The 16,513-nt window shown below is 33.7% G+C and overlaps 3 protein-coding genes and 1 non-coding gene across 5 annotated transcripts; 1 reads left to right on the forward strand and 3 right to left on the reverse strand.

Moving 5' to 3' along the window:
* Nucleotides 1-19: 19 nt before the first annotated feature.
* LOC106447343 (protein ABSCISIC ACID-INSENSITIVE 5) lies at nucleotides 20-2,145 on the reverse strand. The gene is given in 6 exon segments (XM_013889248.3): nucleotides 20-350; nucleotides 455-484; nucleotides 574-645; nucleotides 725-1,470; nucleotides 1,473-1,754; nucleotides 1,846-2,145. Coding segments are annotated over 5 exon segments (1,212 nt in total). The 5' UTR covers nucleotides 1,741-1,754; nucleotides 1,846-2,145; the 3' UTR covers nucleotides 20-254.
* A 541-nt stretch (nucleotides 2,146-2,686) lies between these two features.
* LOC106448893 lies at nucleotides 2,687-6,006 on the forward strand. The gene has a single exon (XM_048778509.1). It carries the CDS (start codon nucleotides 4,575-4,577, stop codon nucleotides 4,914-4,916), a length of 342 nt encoding a protein of 113 aa, XP_048634466.1. The 5' UTR covers nucleotides 2,687-4,574; the 3' UTR covers nucleotides 4,917-6,006.
* TRNAY-GUA lies at nucleotides 3,163-3,246 on the reverse strand. Its single transcript is given in 2 exon segments — nucleotides 3,163-3,198; nucleotides 3,210-3,246. It is a non-coding gene; the product is annotated as a tRNA-Tyr (tRNA).
* Nucleotides 6,007-6,741: 735 nt separating the features above from the next.
* On the reverse strand, nucleotides 6,742-8,598 carry LOC106450208 (protein LITTLE ZIPPER 4-like). 2 transcript variants are annotated; one of them, XR_002664366.2, is made up of 2 exons: nucleotides 8,047-8,598; nucleotides 6,742-7,345 (listed from the first exon to the last, which is right to left on the reverse strand). XR_002664366.2 is itself a non-coding variant. In XM_013891858.3 (2 exons), the coding sequence occupies exon 2, from the start codon at nucleotides 7,327-7,329 to the stop codon at nucleotides 7,114-7,116; it is 216 nt and encodes a 71-aa protein (XP_013747312.2). In that variant the 5' UTR covers nucleotides 7,330-7,345; nucleotides 7,972-8,062; the 3' UTR covers nucleotides 6,742-7,113. The 2 variants fall into 2 exon arrangements, 1 of the variants encoding a protein (XP_013747312.2); XM_013891858.3 differs by having other exon boundaries at nucleotides 7,972-8,062.
* Between the last annotated feature and the right edge of the window lie 7,915 nt (nucleotides 8,599-16,513).

Below are 16,513 nucleotides of genomic sequence, written 5' to 3' on the forward strand. Positions count from 1 at the left end.
GAATTGTAACTAAAACTAGTAACATAACACTTGCTATATCCTCCAAAAGATTCATAACGTTGAAACAGAGAATCACTTCCTTGTCGACAAGAACATAAGTGGAGAAGATCAGAATATGTTCCTTCTACCAACACGAAGAACATCAACGTACAAGATTTATATATCTCATGTCTCATGACAAAACAAACCGACCTAACAACACCATATAAAATCATCAGCTTTTCCTCTCTGTCTCTCACTGTTTCTTTGTTTGTTCAGAGCGGACAACTCGGATTCCTCACCAATGTCCGCAGCCTCCCGCTTGCTTTAGGCAACTTCGGTTGTGCTCTAGTCTTCAAACTCTCAAAATACTGCAACCATATAAACCAACAACAACTGTAATCTCACCAAGACACAATACATTTGTTCCAAAATGCAAAAACTCATAATAGCTTGTTGTTCAAAAGCATTTTACCTGTTGCTTCCTTTTCCTCTCCAACTCTCCCTGATGGTACAAAAAAAAGATCAATTGTTACAATCCTAATCATAAAATAAATATACACTCACTCTAACCAAATTAAAGATCAATAATACCAATGCATGTTTTAGCTGGGCGTTCTCTTCTTTCAACTGGTTCAGTTCTGCTTCCAACTCCACCGTATATGCCTTCATAAACCCCAAAAACACACAATAAAGATTAGCTCTTCCACTTAAAATGAACATTCATAATCATTTTAAAACTAACCTGTTTTCTTGCTCTAGACCTAGCAGCAGACTCACGGTTCTTGATCATCCTCCTCTGCCTCCTCTCAACTACCTTCTCTACCGGACCATCCACTACTCTTTTCCTTCCCCTTATCCCTCCCATATCAACTCCATACTGTCCTCCTATGTTATCCACTTGTCCATGTCCTAACCCCTCTGACGACACCGGGCTCAACGGTCTCACCATCGCCATTTGCTGCCCACTCGCTCCAAACCCACCACCACCACCACCGCCATAGCAAACACCTGGTTGAACCGGTGGTGCCTGCCCTGGTCCTTGAAACACACCGTAGAGCTGTTGCTGGTGCGTAGCTGCGGGGATAACACTAGACGGGGTCGGGTTAAGAATAGGTTTAGGGTTAGTGGGATGTTCTCTAACCACACCAGCCTTCACCAAGAAGTCCTCAAGCGTCATCTCTCCAAACGTTGGTTGCCTTGCCGCATTCTCATGACCACCGCCTTTATGACCATTGTTTTGACCATTACTACTAGTACCACGTCCATTGCTGTCTCCACCACCTCTATGTATCTCAGACCAAACCTCATCAACAGTCTTCCTACAAAGCGGAGATGGAAGTGTCAACGAGCCTTGTCGTGGAAGGCTCGGCTGCTTCGCTATCCCTTGCCTTTTATTATCCCTTTGGTTACCTGAAGAACCACCACCACCAAAGACTCCACTCTCACCTCCACCATTGTTGAAACCATTATGATTCGGTGGACGGGATGAGAAGCTGCAGCTTGATGGTTGTTGTTGTTATTCTCCTCAGCGTTCCAAATAGAGACGAGAAACTCGTCCATGTTCATGGACCCGAAGTTTTTGCCGTTCTCGCAGAGAGCGTGTTGGAACTCGTCGAGGGTTAATGAGTAGATGGATGATTGTCTTCCCAACGAAGTAAACGGATGATTCTCTCCTCCTCCAGCTCCAGCTCCTCCATTATGTCTTGTCGATGACTCTACTTCTCGTCCAGACATCATCTTTGTCTCTCTAACTACCATTTACCAATTACCAGCTGCATATAAACAACATTAAAGATTATACACTACCATGTTATCTGGATTCTAATATAAATAAATGAACCTTCATACTATAACCATCGTTACAATTTTCAAAATAAAACCATCTTATTATGCTTACATTAAAGCTCAACGAGCGAGATAATGTAATGAAAAAGCTATCTCGTGAACTGCTAACGTAATGGTGTGATTTACAGATGCGTAACATTTAAGTGTTACATAAAAATAGTATCAGATGGTATCCAAGTCGGTCCACGTGAAAAAAGGAAGAACGGTCGACATCGTGATAGCGACAAGCGATACTAAATTTAGAAGCAAACAAACTAATAATTACTCATTTCAATAAAGGTTCCACTTCCAAAAGAGGAAAGTTCCATACCCCACTCGTTTTCCACTTAAAGCGAACTTATCAACAACACACATATATTTCGTGTTACAAAAAAAAAAAAAAAAGAAACAACACACATATATTTGTTTGCCTCTCTTTTTTTATGAAAACGTTGTTATCTTCTGTGAACCTTAATCCAGCTGTACAAATATAATAAGAGCTTAATCTAGTTAAAGGAAGAAAAAAAATATTATTAAACTTCATCTTTATATCACTCTATTACAGAGTATGAGTGCCACTCCTTATCCAAATCATACACAGAATTAAATTAATTTGATATTGCATAGAAACAGACTGTGTCAAATTACATCGGAGAAAATATTCAGAAGATGAAATGAAAATAATTAAACAACAAAATTAATATATTAGAACAAAGCAACAAGACAAGTCAAATATATAAAAACACTACTATTAAATCAAACATATTCACCTAAACTTAGCTACAAATAGAGAAATAGTTTCCTCTCCCAATCCAAAGACATATTCCTTAAGATCTTGAAAATAAAATAAAATAACAAACTAGTAGAGGGACGAGAACCTGAAAATTAAATGTCTTCCAGAACCTGTGCTGTGTTCCTTCTCCTTCACATAGATTCAAAACCGCCCGGAGAAATTGAACTGAAACGTTTTGGACTTTTTGTTTTGTTTTGTTTGGTGTGAGAGAGCAAGATAAAATGTTAGGGAGAAGCAGTAAAAGAGAGTTGGATGTATTTATGTTCACAGTGAAGGTCAACATCTTTTGTCCAAAGTTATCTCTGTAACCAATGAGATTACAAAGACATGCAAACTTAGAGAAGTCCAGGTCCAGGCCCATGATCAGAGGCTAAGAATCGGCTCGGCTGTGTCTGACACGTGTTGTACACGTGTTTTCTTTCTGGTTCTCGGAGTGTCTTCTTTTCGGCTGGACACGTACGACTCTCTGCTACAAACTGTTTTTTTTTTAAATATCAAAGCTCCCTGGATTCTTTTGCAAGCAGCACGTGAGAAACATAAAAAATATTTGGAAAATAAAAAAATCCGACCTGCCGGATTCGAACCAGCGACCTAAAGATTACAGCAACTACTACAGTCTTCCGCTCTACCAACTGAGCTAAGGTCGGACGATAATAATGCGAGCTCTTGATATAGCTTATTGTTATCTTATTAGTGTTAATGAACTATCCATTATGGGCCTTACTAAGAAAATAAGGCCCAACTTGTATGACTTTTTCATCCCTTCTGTTTCCCCCGCCAGTGGCTATAAAACCATAGCTCTTCAAATTAAGAGTTCAGATATATATACAAGTAGTGCTCATCAAGAAATCAGACTAAAAATGTAAGAAACTATTTATGATGGATGCAGAAAAGTTTTACATAGCTACCAAAACTCTTACCGATCATTCGAAATATTTTACTAGTAATCCAAAGATCTATGATGAAGTTCGAGATAAATCATATCAATCATGTCACAAGACCAAGTAACTAGCCATCTTTCTAAGAGAGAAGCAGCTATCCCAACAGAGAACACAAAAAACAGCTTGTAGAGAGCACATGGTAAGTGGTAAACACGATTCAGACAAACAGAAAATGTTTCTCATGTCTCTGAAATGAATCTTGGCAAGAAACAATGATGTGAATAAGTGATGTCTCCCGAGACCAAATCAATTAAATTTTTTTTCATATCTATCATCACTAAATGCATTTTCTAATTGTCAACAAGATTCTTGAATTTTTGTCTAACTTCATGAAAACAAGAAACTAGAAATTTTAATAGAGAATTCAAAATAGATGAGGAAGAAAGATCAAAAACTGAGGAGCGGGAGCTTGTGGAATCTGTTGACCCAGTAGCCGTTCTTGCGAAGAGGAGAGAAGCAAAGAGAAGTAGGTGGAAAGCGAGAGAAGAGACAGGTTAGGTCTAATTAATCCAGGTTACTTGTAACTTTTTGGAAAAGTTGGTCGTTTCTTGTTTGTTTGGTTAATCCACTGTAATAGAAATGATTAATCCACGTAATCCGTTGATTAACAAAGCACCATTAGAGAAAAATAGTTACCAATACCATCATGCAACCAAATAACTTTGTAAATATAAAATTAGACCGGAAAGAAAAACATATTAAAGCACTAATGTTGTGTTTACAAATACACTATAAAACATATCATTTGCTCCAAACATGTTCTGAAATTTCGAATTTTTTTCGAACCATTGTTAATTTATGACGGTTGGTCGGTTGCTCACTAAAATACATCTAATATATATAGCAACCGCTGCATGGTAAACATATAATATCTCCAAAGAGCTAAAAATTCCCAACAAAGATAGTTGTAGGTTCGTTGAGGACCGTTCCACTAACCCATCTTCTCGTCTAATCACCTTTATAAATACACATCAACCACATACTCAAATTCAAACCACAGCGCTTTCTAAACCGGGCATTAATTGGACTCAGACATGACAGGTCACGCTGGTTTAAGTAACATGGAAACTGAGGAAGAGAAACAAGAAGCAGACGTACCTAAACAAGGCGGTGGAGAGGAAGACTGCGAGGAGGATGACTTGTTCGAGATAAACCTTGAGGCCGTGAGTGATGCGAAGTCGTCTCGGCGGTATGAATGTCAGAGATTTCCAGCAAGGACGGGGAGCGTTTTACTAGCGAACTGTCTGTTACCAGCTGCGGACATCTCCGGTGCCGTGCCGGCGACGTCAAGGGCTTGGAATGATTTGGTTTGGTTTAAAAAGCTCCTCTATGTTGAAAATCTAGGGACTGAGAGTAAGAAGCTTAATTATTTTTGAAAACAAGGAATTACGTTTTTTTTTGTAATATATTCTACTTGTATCTGTAGTGTAATGTATTTACTTGTAACCATCTTTGTATATCTGAGTTGAAAGTCTTGATCACAACAAATGAGCTGAGATATGTTTGCTTTATCCAAATCATCAAACATCTAGCTGATTTGCTAAACGTGGAAAATGAGTAGATCAAGAACATTGCCGCTAAACCTATCTTGTTACATAGATATGAAAATTGGGAAAAATTTGTAGGCCAAGCAAGCAGAGGTTTATTCCCAAGTCAATTTCAGCGCCTAAGTTAGAGTGCCAAGATTAGATTATGCCTTTTATAAAACACGCTCTCCCTCTTGTTCTGGCATTAAAAGTAGGAGACTATACTGAAACACCTAATCCAGATGCTAAACCAACTCATCTTCATAATCCAGATGCTAAACCAACTCCTTGCCTGCTAACAGTGTCAAGCATTGCTAGTTGGATCTAAATGGACAATCAAAACTAAAACACATCTCATAACTTCCTACCAAAAGCATAGGGCCAAAAGAAACACTTAACAAAAAAATATGCATATAAGCATTTTGTTATTCATTCGTTCACGGCATGATGAACATTCGGATACTATCCATTCGGATAAAAAGTATCAACGAATCGGAACTAATCAAAAGTACAGTCCAAGATAAAAGAGAACATCTTTGATGAATTTTGTCAATAAAATTTACCTCTGAAAAATCAAAGTGAAAGATACAAACTTTGAATCAAATTCTCATTTAACATATCTCCAAAGTCACCCAAAAAAAAAACAAGCCTTTACAACCTCGCTATATCATAAACAGAGCAAATCAAAACACAACGAGAAGAGAGAAGAGACAATAGATCAAGAAACAAGCGTACGAGATCAACCCACGATGCTCCTCCCCTCCACCATCAGCCAAAGACACAACCAAACAAGCACAAGCCCTCGTGGCCCACAACACAAACACCCCCGCACCCACAAACCTAACCACCCCAGCTCCCTGCGGCACGAACAACAACGACACAGCAGATAAAACCACCACGGGAAGCAAACAGTACACAACCAAACTCGTACACGTGTGCAGATTCAAGTTCCCACTCCTCCCCGCAAGCATGTTAAAAACCGCGTAGAGAAAGATCGAGGAAACAACCATCTTTGGTGAGTGCAGCAGCTTTCTTGGTTGGTGTGGTTGGGTTCGTCACACTTCTCTTTCCTTTAACAAAGCCTCTCGTAAACAACGATAGAAGTTCTATGTTGTGGAATGGGTTCGTCACAGTTTTCACACGGACAACGTTGGTGTTGGCTACTTGGCTATTGTTTGTGGAATTAAAACTCTGCAATCACATGTAGAGTTTTATGTTTTCCAGCTTCCACTGCTCATGTCTTATTCGTGTTTTAACAGATGTTTGTGGTCCATAAGTTGTATTTAACAGATATTGTTAAAAAAAGTAAAATTAATGGAGATTAGTTTAGGTATGTTTGAGTACACACCTTTTCTTGTGTCCTCTTACATCATCGCCAATACTATCCACTTATAAATTTATTATCAATAGTAGTTAAGCATATAATTTCGCTTATTACCTTGAAAATAATACTAGCTGAGATCGTAAATCTCTTAACTAACATAACTATGACAGGAAATAAAACTATACTATTATAGAGTAGTAGATTTTTTTTTTCAAAACATAAACAAAGGAAAATGTAGAATAATAAAAGGGATATAGAAGCTATAAAGATAGTGGTTGTTTAAGAGAAGTGCAGAAGGTACAATGTAGTCCCAGAATCAACCAAATCCTAAAAAACCAAACTCCACATGAAAAGGCAAGAAAGAAAATATATTTAGCATGTAAATGGAAACAAAAGTAAAATATCCCTGAGAAGATAGACAGAGAGACACATTGCTTATGTCCTTTTTGTAGTTAAGAAATTAGAAGAACCCACAATTTTATAAACAAGATAAAACAACAAGAAAACTACTTGATAATTAATAATAATACTTTTGTCAAAGTGATAATACTACTACAACTACTACAACTACTAACCACTTCTCCAAATTCTTAACTATTTTCTTACATTAGACCACTACATCAAGAAAAAAAGAAGATAAAAAGATGGGTTCTTTTAAATAAGCAGGGTTATGATGATGTTTCATTCTCCAAATCCAAATATTGTCCTAAGAGATTTGTTGCATCATGATTGCCCAGAAGCAGAGCTTGATGTAGATAGGCTGTTGTTGCTTCCTTGATTGGATCCATTAGGGTTCTTGGTTTTGGAGAGCTTCTGTTTGAGTTCCAAGAGAAGTTGTTGATTCTCCTGGTTCAGAATCTGAGCTTTCTTCCTCAACCTTTCGTTCTCCTTGATTATATAACAGTTTTGCACGTACAGCTTCGAGTTCAGCTTCTCCATTTCGATAAATCTTGCCCTGTTTTATTTTTTAAAGATAAAAAGAAATTATGTTAAAGTAAAAGAAGAAGAAGAAGAAGGTTTGAGTTATTAAAGCTCTATGTTATGATTATAGTTGAAGTTAAATCATTGCAGCACCACATGGGCTGTGCAGCCTCACACGTTTAATGTGGAATTACATTAAGCAAAAATCATGAACGCATTTATTTCGTTTTCAACCAAAAATGTCAATTTTTTCTTTTAGAAGAAAACAATGATCGAACAGAAGAACAATCATGCTCTTTGTGGTTGCGAGAATAGAAAAGAGAGACACCACAACCACGTAAACAAAAAAAAAGTAATGATGATGCAGTAAGTATAAAAAAAAGGTATAATGATGAAGTTCCAAAACCAAAATACAGAACACATTTAGACAAGGGAAAAAAGAAGAAGAAACTGACCAAAACAAAGCAGGTACGAGTAAAAACAGAGCCAATGATCTTTATTGTAAAATATAAAAAAAGGAGGAAAAGAGAGTTTCGAAAATGAAAAACAACAACTAGAGTTTACTCGGTTGCCTTTGTCTGAAAGAAATGGCTAAACTTTAAGTTTTCCCATTTTAAGTTTGTTATAAAAACAAGAAAAAACAAAAAAAATAGTTCGTACTTGGGTGGTCATGTAAATGATACTCACGTTGCTTGTACGTGAGGGGAGATGTGTTTCTAACGAGCAAGAGATTACCTTTAGGTTAGAGTGTTGGAACCGAACGAAGCAGTGAAAGTGGGTTTATATGTTTTGTAGGGAGAGAGAATACTTGTATGGAAGTTGTAGGGACAAAGAGAACAAAATGAAGATAGTGTCTCTTATATAGAGCCACAAAAGCTAGGGAGAGAAAGAGAAGTGGGACATGCCCCTCTCTCCTGACACAACAATCATGCTTTTTGTTGTGTTTTTGCTTAGATGGCGGCCGAATTCGCAGCTCTCAATATTTTGTTTTTGTTTTGTTTCTTTTTTACATACTTTATATAATAACCTTGTGAAGGAAAAAAGTAGAGAAATTTTTTGTGTTGCGTCATGTGAATGATGATCGAAAGAGGAGAGTAGAGAAATAAAGAAAATTGCACAGGATTCCCAACTAGTTTGAGGTGCTTTTGTTATCAACAATAAGCTTGACATTTTTAGTGAAACTCAAAATTAAAATCTATACTATACTAAAAGGCAAATATAAGCCATGGAGAGGGTGTCCACGTAAGATAGAAAAATCAACCAATCAGAGAGCCCGAAATTACCACGTCATCTCATTTATTTTTTCGTAAAAAATGAAAAACAATACAAAGGAAATGATCGAACCCGGGTTATTATGACATTAATATAAGACAGTTACCACTAAGCCATTGAAACTTTCTTGAACACATATACAAGAATCACTAAGTATGTAATCACAAACTCTTATGTACAATTACAATAATATGAATTCAACTTTCAAGACTCCGATACTTTGTTTTGTAAAAATAATAAGTAAATGACTAAGCTAATATATTCTTTGAAAGTGTGAGAACATTGAAAAATATGAAAAAGCATAGATTTTTGTTTTCGTGACAAAGTTAAGAATTTTGTAAAAGTAAGTTTAACATATAAATTTTCGTGACAAATATGAAAAATATAGATTTTTGTACAATTTTGACAAAACAACTCAAAACATAGTTCTCTAATGTCTTAATAAAATATTATTTAAGGATGCAATAATTAAATATATCAATTCAATAAATTTTGTAATTTATAGACAAAACAATAACACAACAAATTTTGAAACATTTGTTTAACCTATCGATTTCTTTTCATGAGAATCCAACTGAATAAGATAAAAAAACAATTAGATTTACAAATATTTAATTACCATTTTATTCAATTTTGATTAATTTCAAATTGTAATAATGTATCTTTTTGAAGTTACAAAAAATAATGTTCTTTCTTTATTACACTAGCATTATATATAGATTCTATATACACAAATAAATATAATATGACAACATAAGATTGCTTTCTCCGATTTATATGAAAACTTTTTAAGTTATCCACCAAAGCAAATTAATTAAATCAATCAAATTGTTAGAATACAACAAATTAATATATAATTTTATTTTAAATTAAATTATTTAAAGGTGTATTTTCATTAAAAACAAAATAATAAATAAGTAAAAATGATTTGATGGTAATTTTTATGACATATATATATATATATATCAATTCAGTGAAAGAAATAGAAGCTTAATATGGAAAAAATTTTAAATACAAAAAAACTCTAAAAATTAACAAAAAAAATTAACAAAAATTAAACTATGATATCACTTGAAAGCTTCTTAGACAATATTAATAAAATATTTTAGCGATAATTAGACAAATTTGAATTTTTTTTGCCAGCCAAAATTTTATTATTAATTAGCATCAATTATTTCAAGATGTTTAAGAAATGATGGACAAAAAAAAATAGGATGGACATAAATGATATATGAACTATGAATAGTACTTTGTAAAGCTGATTTAGATAACACATCTGCATATCCATTTCCAGTCATTTTTGATGCTTAAATTCAATTACTTTAGAGTAGTTATTCCACAAAGAGATCGTATGAGATATTGTTTTGATATTCAGATTTGTTTCTTGACTTTTAAGAAGATTGATAACTGTAAAAATGTCTTCTTCGAATATGATATGTCTATAACTGAATCCCCAACATGAGACAAGGTTGTTTAAAAAGTAAATAATTTTATTTTTCTTATATTATATAATAAATATATATTATTTATTGATAATAAAAATATAATTATTCATCTATCACATATATCTATGCAAATATGTGAATCAAATACAACAATCAAACAACATAATGATTTTCACAAAGAAAATTAAAAAATATATTTATGTTATGTAGTCTTATTTTATATTCTTTAAATAATATAATACAATATTATACATTATTTTTTTAGAATTGAGAAATACATATAATATCTTATCCGCGCGTAGCGCGGTTAAAAACTTTAGTGTTAGTAAAACAACAAGAACGGTTCTTTCTACCCGCCTAAAGTGACATTTAATATGTAGACCGGCTTGGTTTTAATACTAATATAGGAGAATGGGTAAATTTGTAGTGAGTATAAAGTAAATAAAGAAGGGCTGAAACGAGTTATTGAATGACAATGATGATGAAGAGGAGCGCTATAGGCCCTCGTCGTCGACCCTCAAAGATTCGCAATGATGGTTGGGGATAGGTTCGAAGCATTATCACTCGTTATTCAATTTTCAGTTTGGACCATTTTCATTACTCTCTTTACTTCTTTCATTTCCCGGTTTGGTCAATATTGGTTTACTCTCTCAGTTATGAGTGTGTCACAACGTGAAATATCTATCATATAGTAGTTTACAAGGTGGATTTGTTTTTACGTTTACGGGCTCTTTCTTCATTTCATGGTACAATTTTTCTAAAAACATCTCCAACTCATTGCTATTTCTACTTCTAAATGATATTCTCTCCGTTTCACAATATATGATGTTATTCCTTAGTGTTCAAAGATTCAAAAATTTACTTTTCTTTAAAAAATAGTTTTAAAATATAATTTAAAAATCATCCAACCAATTACAAAAATTACTATAATATCTAATTGGTTACACAGTTTTTAATAAAGTTAAAAATAACATACAAATATCAAAATATCATCTATTTTGAAACAACAAAAATCTTCTAAAATATCATCTATTATGAAACAGAGGGAGTATAATAGAGGAAAAAATGCTCCAACCCATCTTTATTTCTTCCTCTAAAATAGAGACTGCTATTTTCTATTATAGAGTCATACTTTTTTTATTTACAAAACAGTCTTTTAACTTTTAAACTTTTACAATTATAACCAAAATAACTATTTTTATAAAAATACAGTTTTTATAAACATTGAATCACACTTTTTATTTATATAATAATCTTGTAAAGAAACTTTACTTTAAACTAAGTTATACTTTTATGAAAATCTTGTAAAAATTAAAAGTACATTGGGTTAATTATCAACTTTCATAAATAAAAAGTGTTAGTTGTAAAATTTAAATAGAATCTTTTGAGAATATTCTTTTTAGAGGCAAAAATAGAAAAATACATTGGAGAGAAATACATCTTTATTTTAGAGTTGCTCTATTTTAAAGATAAAAATAGGAGGATACATTGGAGATGGTCTAATAGCATCTTCAACCCACCTCTATATTTATCTCTATTATAGCATTTAGAGGTAAAATCACTTCAACCATACTCTATTTATTCCTCTAAAATAGAAATTGCTATTTTTACCTCTATATTTAGAAGAAAAAATAACATTCCTCTATAATAGAGGTATACTTTTTTATTCACGAAATGATCCCTTAACTTTCTACTTTAACAATTATAACCAAAATAAATATTTTTAGTGAAAATGTATTGTTTATATAAATATATAATCATACTTTTATTTACATAATAGTTTGTATAAAAATATTCAATGTAAATAATATCATAATTTTATGAATGTTAAATTAAACTGGATTGGTTTTTTAACTTTCACAAATAAAAGATACTATTTGTAAAATTAGAAAAGAATATATTAAGAATATTCCTTTTTAGAAGAATACACTGGAGACAAATCCATCTCTATTATAGAGTTTTTCTATTTTGGAGAAAAAAATAGGAAAATACAATCTTGTGATTTTTGTTATTCTATTCATGGAATAAATTTGGAAATCATATTTGATTAATGCATGTTTTATGAACTGTATGTGTTGTCCTTTATTTTTCCTTTTGTGCTAAGCTTTCCAAATTGGCAATGGTTTTATAATTTCAAAACACAAGGTAAAACCTATACAAATAAATTGGTGGTAAAAATAATAATTAGTGGTTGCACTTCTTGCTTACATCAAATGCAGTGATCATTAATAAGTTGAGAGCAGAGCCAGTCCTGGGTCCAAGCGAAAGAAGCATGGATTTCGACTGCCAAATAATATCAATTTAACCGGCCACAATTTTCCAAAAACGTGTCATTAGCGTAGTAGTTTAATAGCCAAAGTTCATTTAATCCAAATCCGAGTTTGAACCCTCCTTCCTACAACATTTTATTTTTTGGCCATTTTTTTCTTTTGGGCTTCTAGCCTTATAAATTCTAGGCCCGGCTCTGGTTGAGAGGTGCGTGGGAGTCAACCATGTTTTGTTAGGGAATTTGAAATGACATAGGTAAACAGTGTATAAACTAGTACACTTGTATATTAGTTCTATAAATGTTATACGTATAGGCTGTATGTGCAGAACATCAAGAATAAGGTCTATAGTTTGTTAACTAAAAGGGAAATATCTTCGTTTCTAAAATCGTGTGAGTATGAAACTATTTTTCTTTTCGGTTTATTCCGATTCACGCGTTTTAATTTCGGTTCTGATTTTTTTTTCCGGCTGTTATTGTAGTTTCAGAAAGAAAATGAACACCCTTTGGAAAAAAATAGTATGAAACTATTTTTCACTTTTAATCATTGTAATTTGTCATCATTTCGTTCCTTTAGAACTTTTTTCCTTTTATGTTTTGGGTCTCCATAAGGTATAAAGTGCGTCCATATTGCACTGCATGGAAACAATATCATAACATCTTCTGATTTTAAAACATAAAACAAATGTTTAATAAAGATTTTGTGGGGTGGAGCACAAATGATATACATGGGTCTGAAGCATATTAATTAAGAGATAAATGTCACTCTATTGCAGCTGCGACATATCTTTTTTTTTTTCTTTTGTAAAGGCATTACATCTGAGACAAATTACAGAGATGAAAATATGATATAAATACTCAGCGGATGGAGCGCTACAACACAAATGGATAAGATATTGCGATACGGTTTAACTGCAATTTATATACTATTGCGGAAAAACTGCTGTTTGTCTAAAATAAACGGTTCAAAATAATATATGAATGGTGACAAAATGTAACTGCATGATACATATATTTTTTGAACTAACATTAATATAATTTATACTTATGAATGTATATATGTTATTTTATATTTAATAATTTAAGATAAATAAATATTTACTATTTTATTTGCTACAGTTATCTAACCACATTTTCTACCTTTCTTTTTGTTTTCAACTGCGGTCATGTAACAATGTTGTCCCAGCACTCCTTTTTTATTTCAATTTATATTTATTTTATTTACAGAAAAGCAACAAAGTATCTTGAATGGTGACATATATTGATCCCGCACATCATTTCTTTTGTCCCGCTCGTACCATTCGTAACCAAATGCTGTAGCTTGATATTTACTTTTCAGACACTGACCTCCCGCGTAACTATCTAGCCCAACTTCAATTGCTGAGAGGTAAAATAAATCCCAATAAGTTATGCATGTTTTTTTTTTTGAAAAAATAAGTTATGCATGTTTTTGCATTGCATTGTGGACTTTATCTTATACAATAAAACAGACTTGCCTCTCTCCTCATTAAGCCACGTCAGCATGGAGGGAAGGGCTTTTGCCGACACGTCAGCGCTCAGCCAAAACACTTTCCCATGTGAATTATCTTCTCGGAATGGGCCCTTTTTTAGGAACGGCAAAGTCCAATGCTTTCGCAGCCCACTCATTATATTCTCCTCCTGCGTTTCTGTACTCATTGTTCTCTATAATCTCTCACACGACGGCTTCAGGTTTCTGTAACGGGAAGCCTAGAAGATGAGACGTTGTCTTTACTTCCGTCCTTCAGTCTCTCCCACTACGATGAATTCAATTTCATCCTTCCCAAAAGATCTGATGAAAACCCTAAAAAGAATATTCTATGAAACTCGAGAAACCCGAGACGTCAATGAAACTCGAGATCTCAACCAGGGAGGGGAACTGATTGAAGTGGACATTCTCCTTGATGAAAAGGTTTGTCTCCTTAGGTTCCTTTATTGTCTCTAAACCTGACAGCTTCTCATAGACTTGAAGACCTCTAATTTTGTTTGACTCTTCCCAGGCAACGCTTATCCAAGGGTCTATCAGTGAACATCGGCTTAACACTTTCCGACATCTTCTGAGAGAAGGTACAACTTACGAGATCAGCGGATTTCATGTTAGAAGTAGCATAACCAAATTCAAGTTCTCAGAAAGGTGGAGAATTAATGGGCGTCAATATGCTGCTCTTGGATGATCAGGTAATTATTTTGCCTAATCTCTTTCATGTTTGTTTTTATTTCTTTTAGGATTACAGCGTCTTTTTTTTTAACAAATCTCCTTTATACTTCAGTCCTCGCTCATCAAAATATCTGTATCTGTCCATCGCCTAAACACTTTCCGAGAACTTCTAAAGGAGGGTGCTTTGTACGAGCTAAGTGGCTTTGATGTCACCAGGAGAAACAACCATTTCAAGCTCTGTAATTCCAATGTTGCCATCCGTCTAAACCAGTCTACGAAGATGGTCGAAGTCCCAGCTGTCGCTAATCCAAGATAACCCTTCTCTTTCAGACATTCTTGGCGAGGTTTGCGACATCAGGACAACATACAATGACCACAGTCAGACTACTCAACGACTTATGGTTAACAACCGAGTAGATAAGTTAATTCTCTACCCACCTATTACTCGAATAATTAACTTTATAACCAGAATAGATAATAACTGAAAAAACACGTACATCCTTCTCAGGGATGCAACTGTTTGCATCAGCGTTTTTGACAGTCTTGCTGAACTCCTCCACAAGAGATTGGATGCTGGTGTTGTCCACCCTAAAGTGATGATAGAAACCAACATCAACCCCAAGTTTATAGGAGGTAATCAGTTTTTGAATTATACTCACACCTAATAATATATTTATAACAAATAAAAAAGAAAAAAAAAAGAAACTAATGTCACTGCAGGTCGTCTTCACCTCAATGCTACTTCTGGGAACCATTTTATTTTAACAATGAGGTGGCCGCAAACCATAATCTATTTGAGGAGTACTTAAAACCATGACGCCACATTTGGATTACACACAATTTGCAGGTTGTCAACCCGACAATGACTCCACCAGTGGGAAGCAGTATCGTGGTGTGAAGAAACTGAAACAGGTTTCACTAGGCGAATTGAAGAACTATGTACTGGAGTCAACCCCACGAGTAAGTTTTACAGCAACCACTATCTCAAACTCATAATACAGTGGATTATGACATTATCACCCAAATTCCTCAACAAACTCAGGCTATTGAGTTCTTATGCAAATCCAAGATTGCCTAATTGGAAAAAACTACGGCTGGTGTTATATCTCCTGTGATAAGTGATCCATGAAGCTCCAGCGTGGAATGTAATCTTTCACATGTCCAACATGTTTTAATGTCAGTGTTGTTGGAGTTGTCAGGTTCAATTAACGCATTAGGAAGAAAAGAAACACAATGCAATAATATCATTTATTTTTATTTGTATAAGAGGAGAGATGCAATATAGATGTCAAGCCATTTCAAATTGATTATATACACCATTTCTCTATGTAGTGTCTGGATGTTTTACGTCAAATCATAGTATTTGTTAAAAAAAACATTATTTGTTGATGATAAACTAATTACCCTGGTTCCTCTAATTATAAATTGGATGTGAATTGGTGCATTGACTATTGGAACAGAGTTTGTGCTGCCAGATTGGTTCATGTTATACAATTTACACCAAAAGTCGTACTTTGATAACATGTAAGTAATATTTCTTATTCATTATATCTTTTGGAATAAGCTATTTGAGGTGAGTAAAAATTATTATCTAGATAGTTTATTGTATTTGTTTATTATCAGATAGTTTTATGTCTCTAAGATAAGATCCTACTGTAAATACATTAGTCCTATTTCAACTAATGTACCGGGAAAGATAATCAAACTCTTACGAAGATAATGATGTGCTTTCACTTGGCTAAAACTAACAACTAGAAATATAATAATTAAATTAGTACTAATGTTAGAAAACATGTGTGATAACAAATACAAACAAAAACATATAGAAGATCTCAGAAAAAAACATATCAAAAATATTAAAAATGTCAAAATTAAGTTAAATAATATTAAGCCATAATTTATTTGAAAATAAAACATACGAACCCGGCGCGTAGCGCCGGAATACCACTAGTATAATATATATTCAACATTTTTAATTCAAAATATTTTTTTTGATAAGTTGAAAATTAGTAACCCTAGTCTATAATTTCCCCCGATCCGTCT

This window comes from Brassica napus, chromosome A4, assembly GCF_020379485.1.
Source record: "Brassica napus cultivar Da-Ae chromosome A4, Da-Ae, whole genome shotgun sequence".
Lineage (NCBI taxonomy): Eukaryota > Viridiplantae > Streptophyta > Magnoliopsida > Brassicales > Brassicaceae > Brassica > Brassica napus.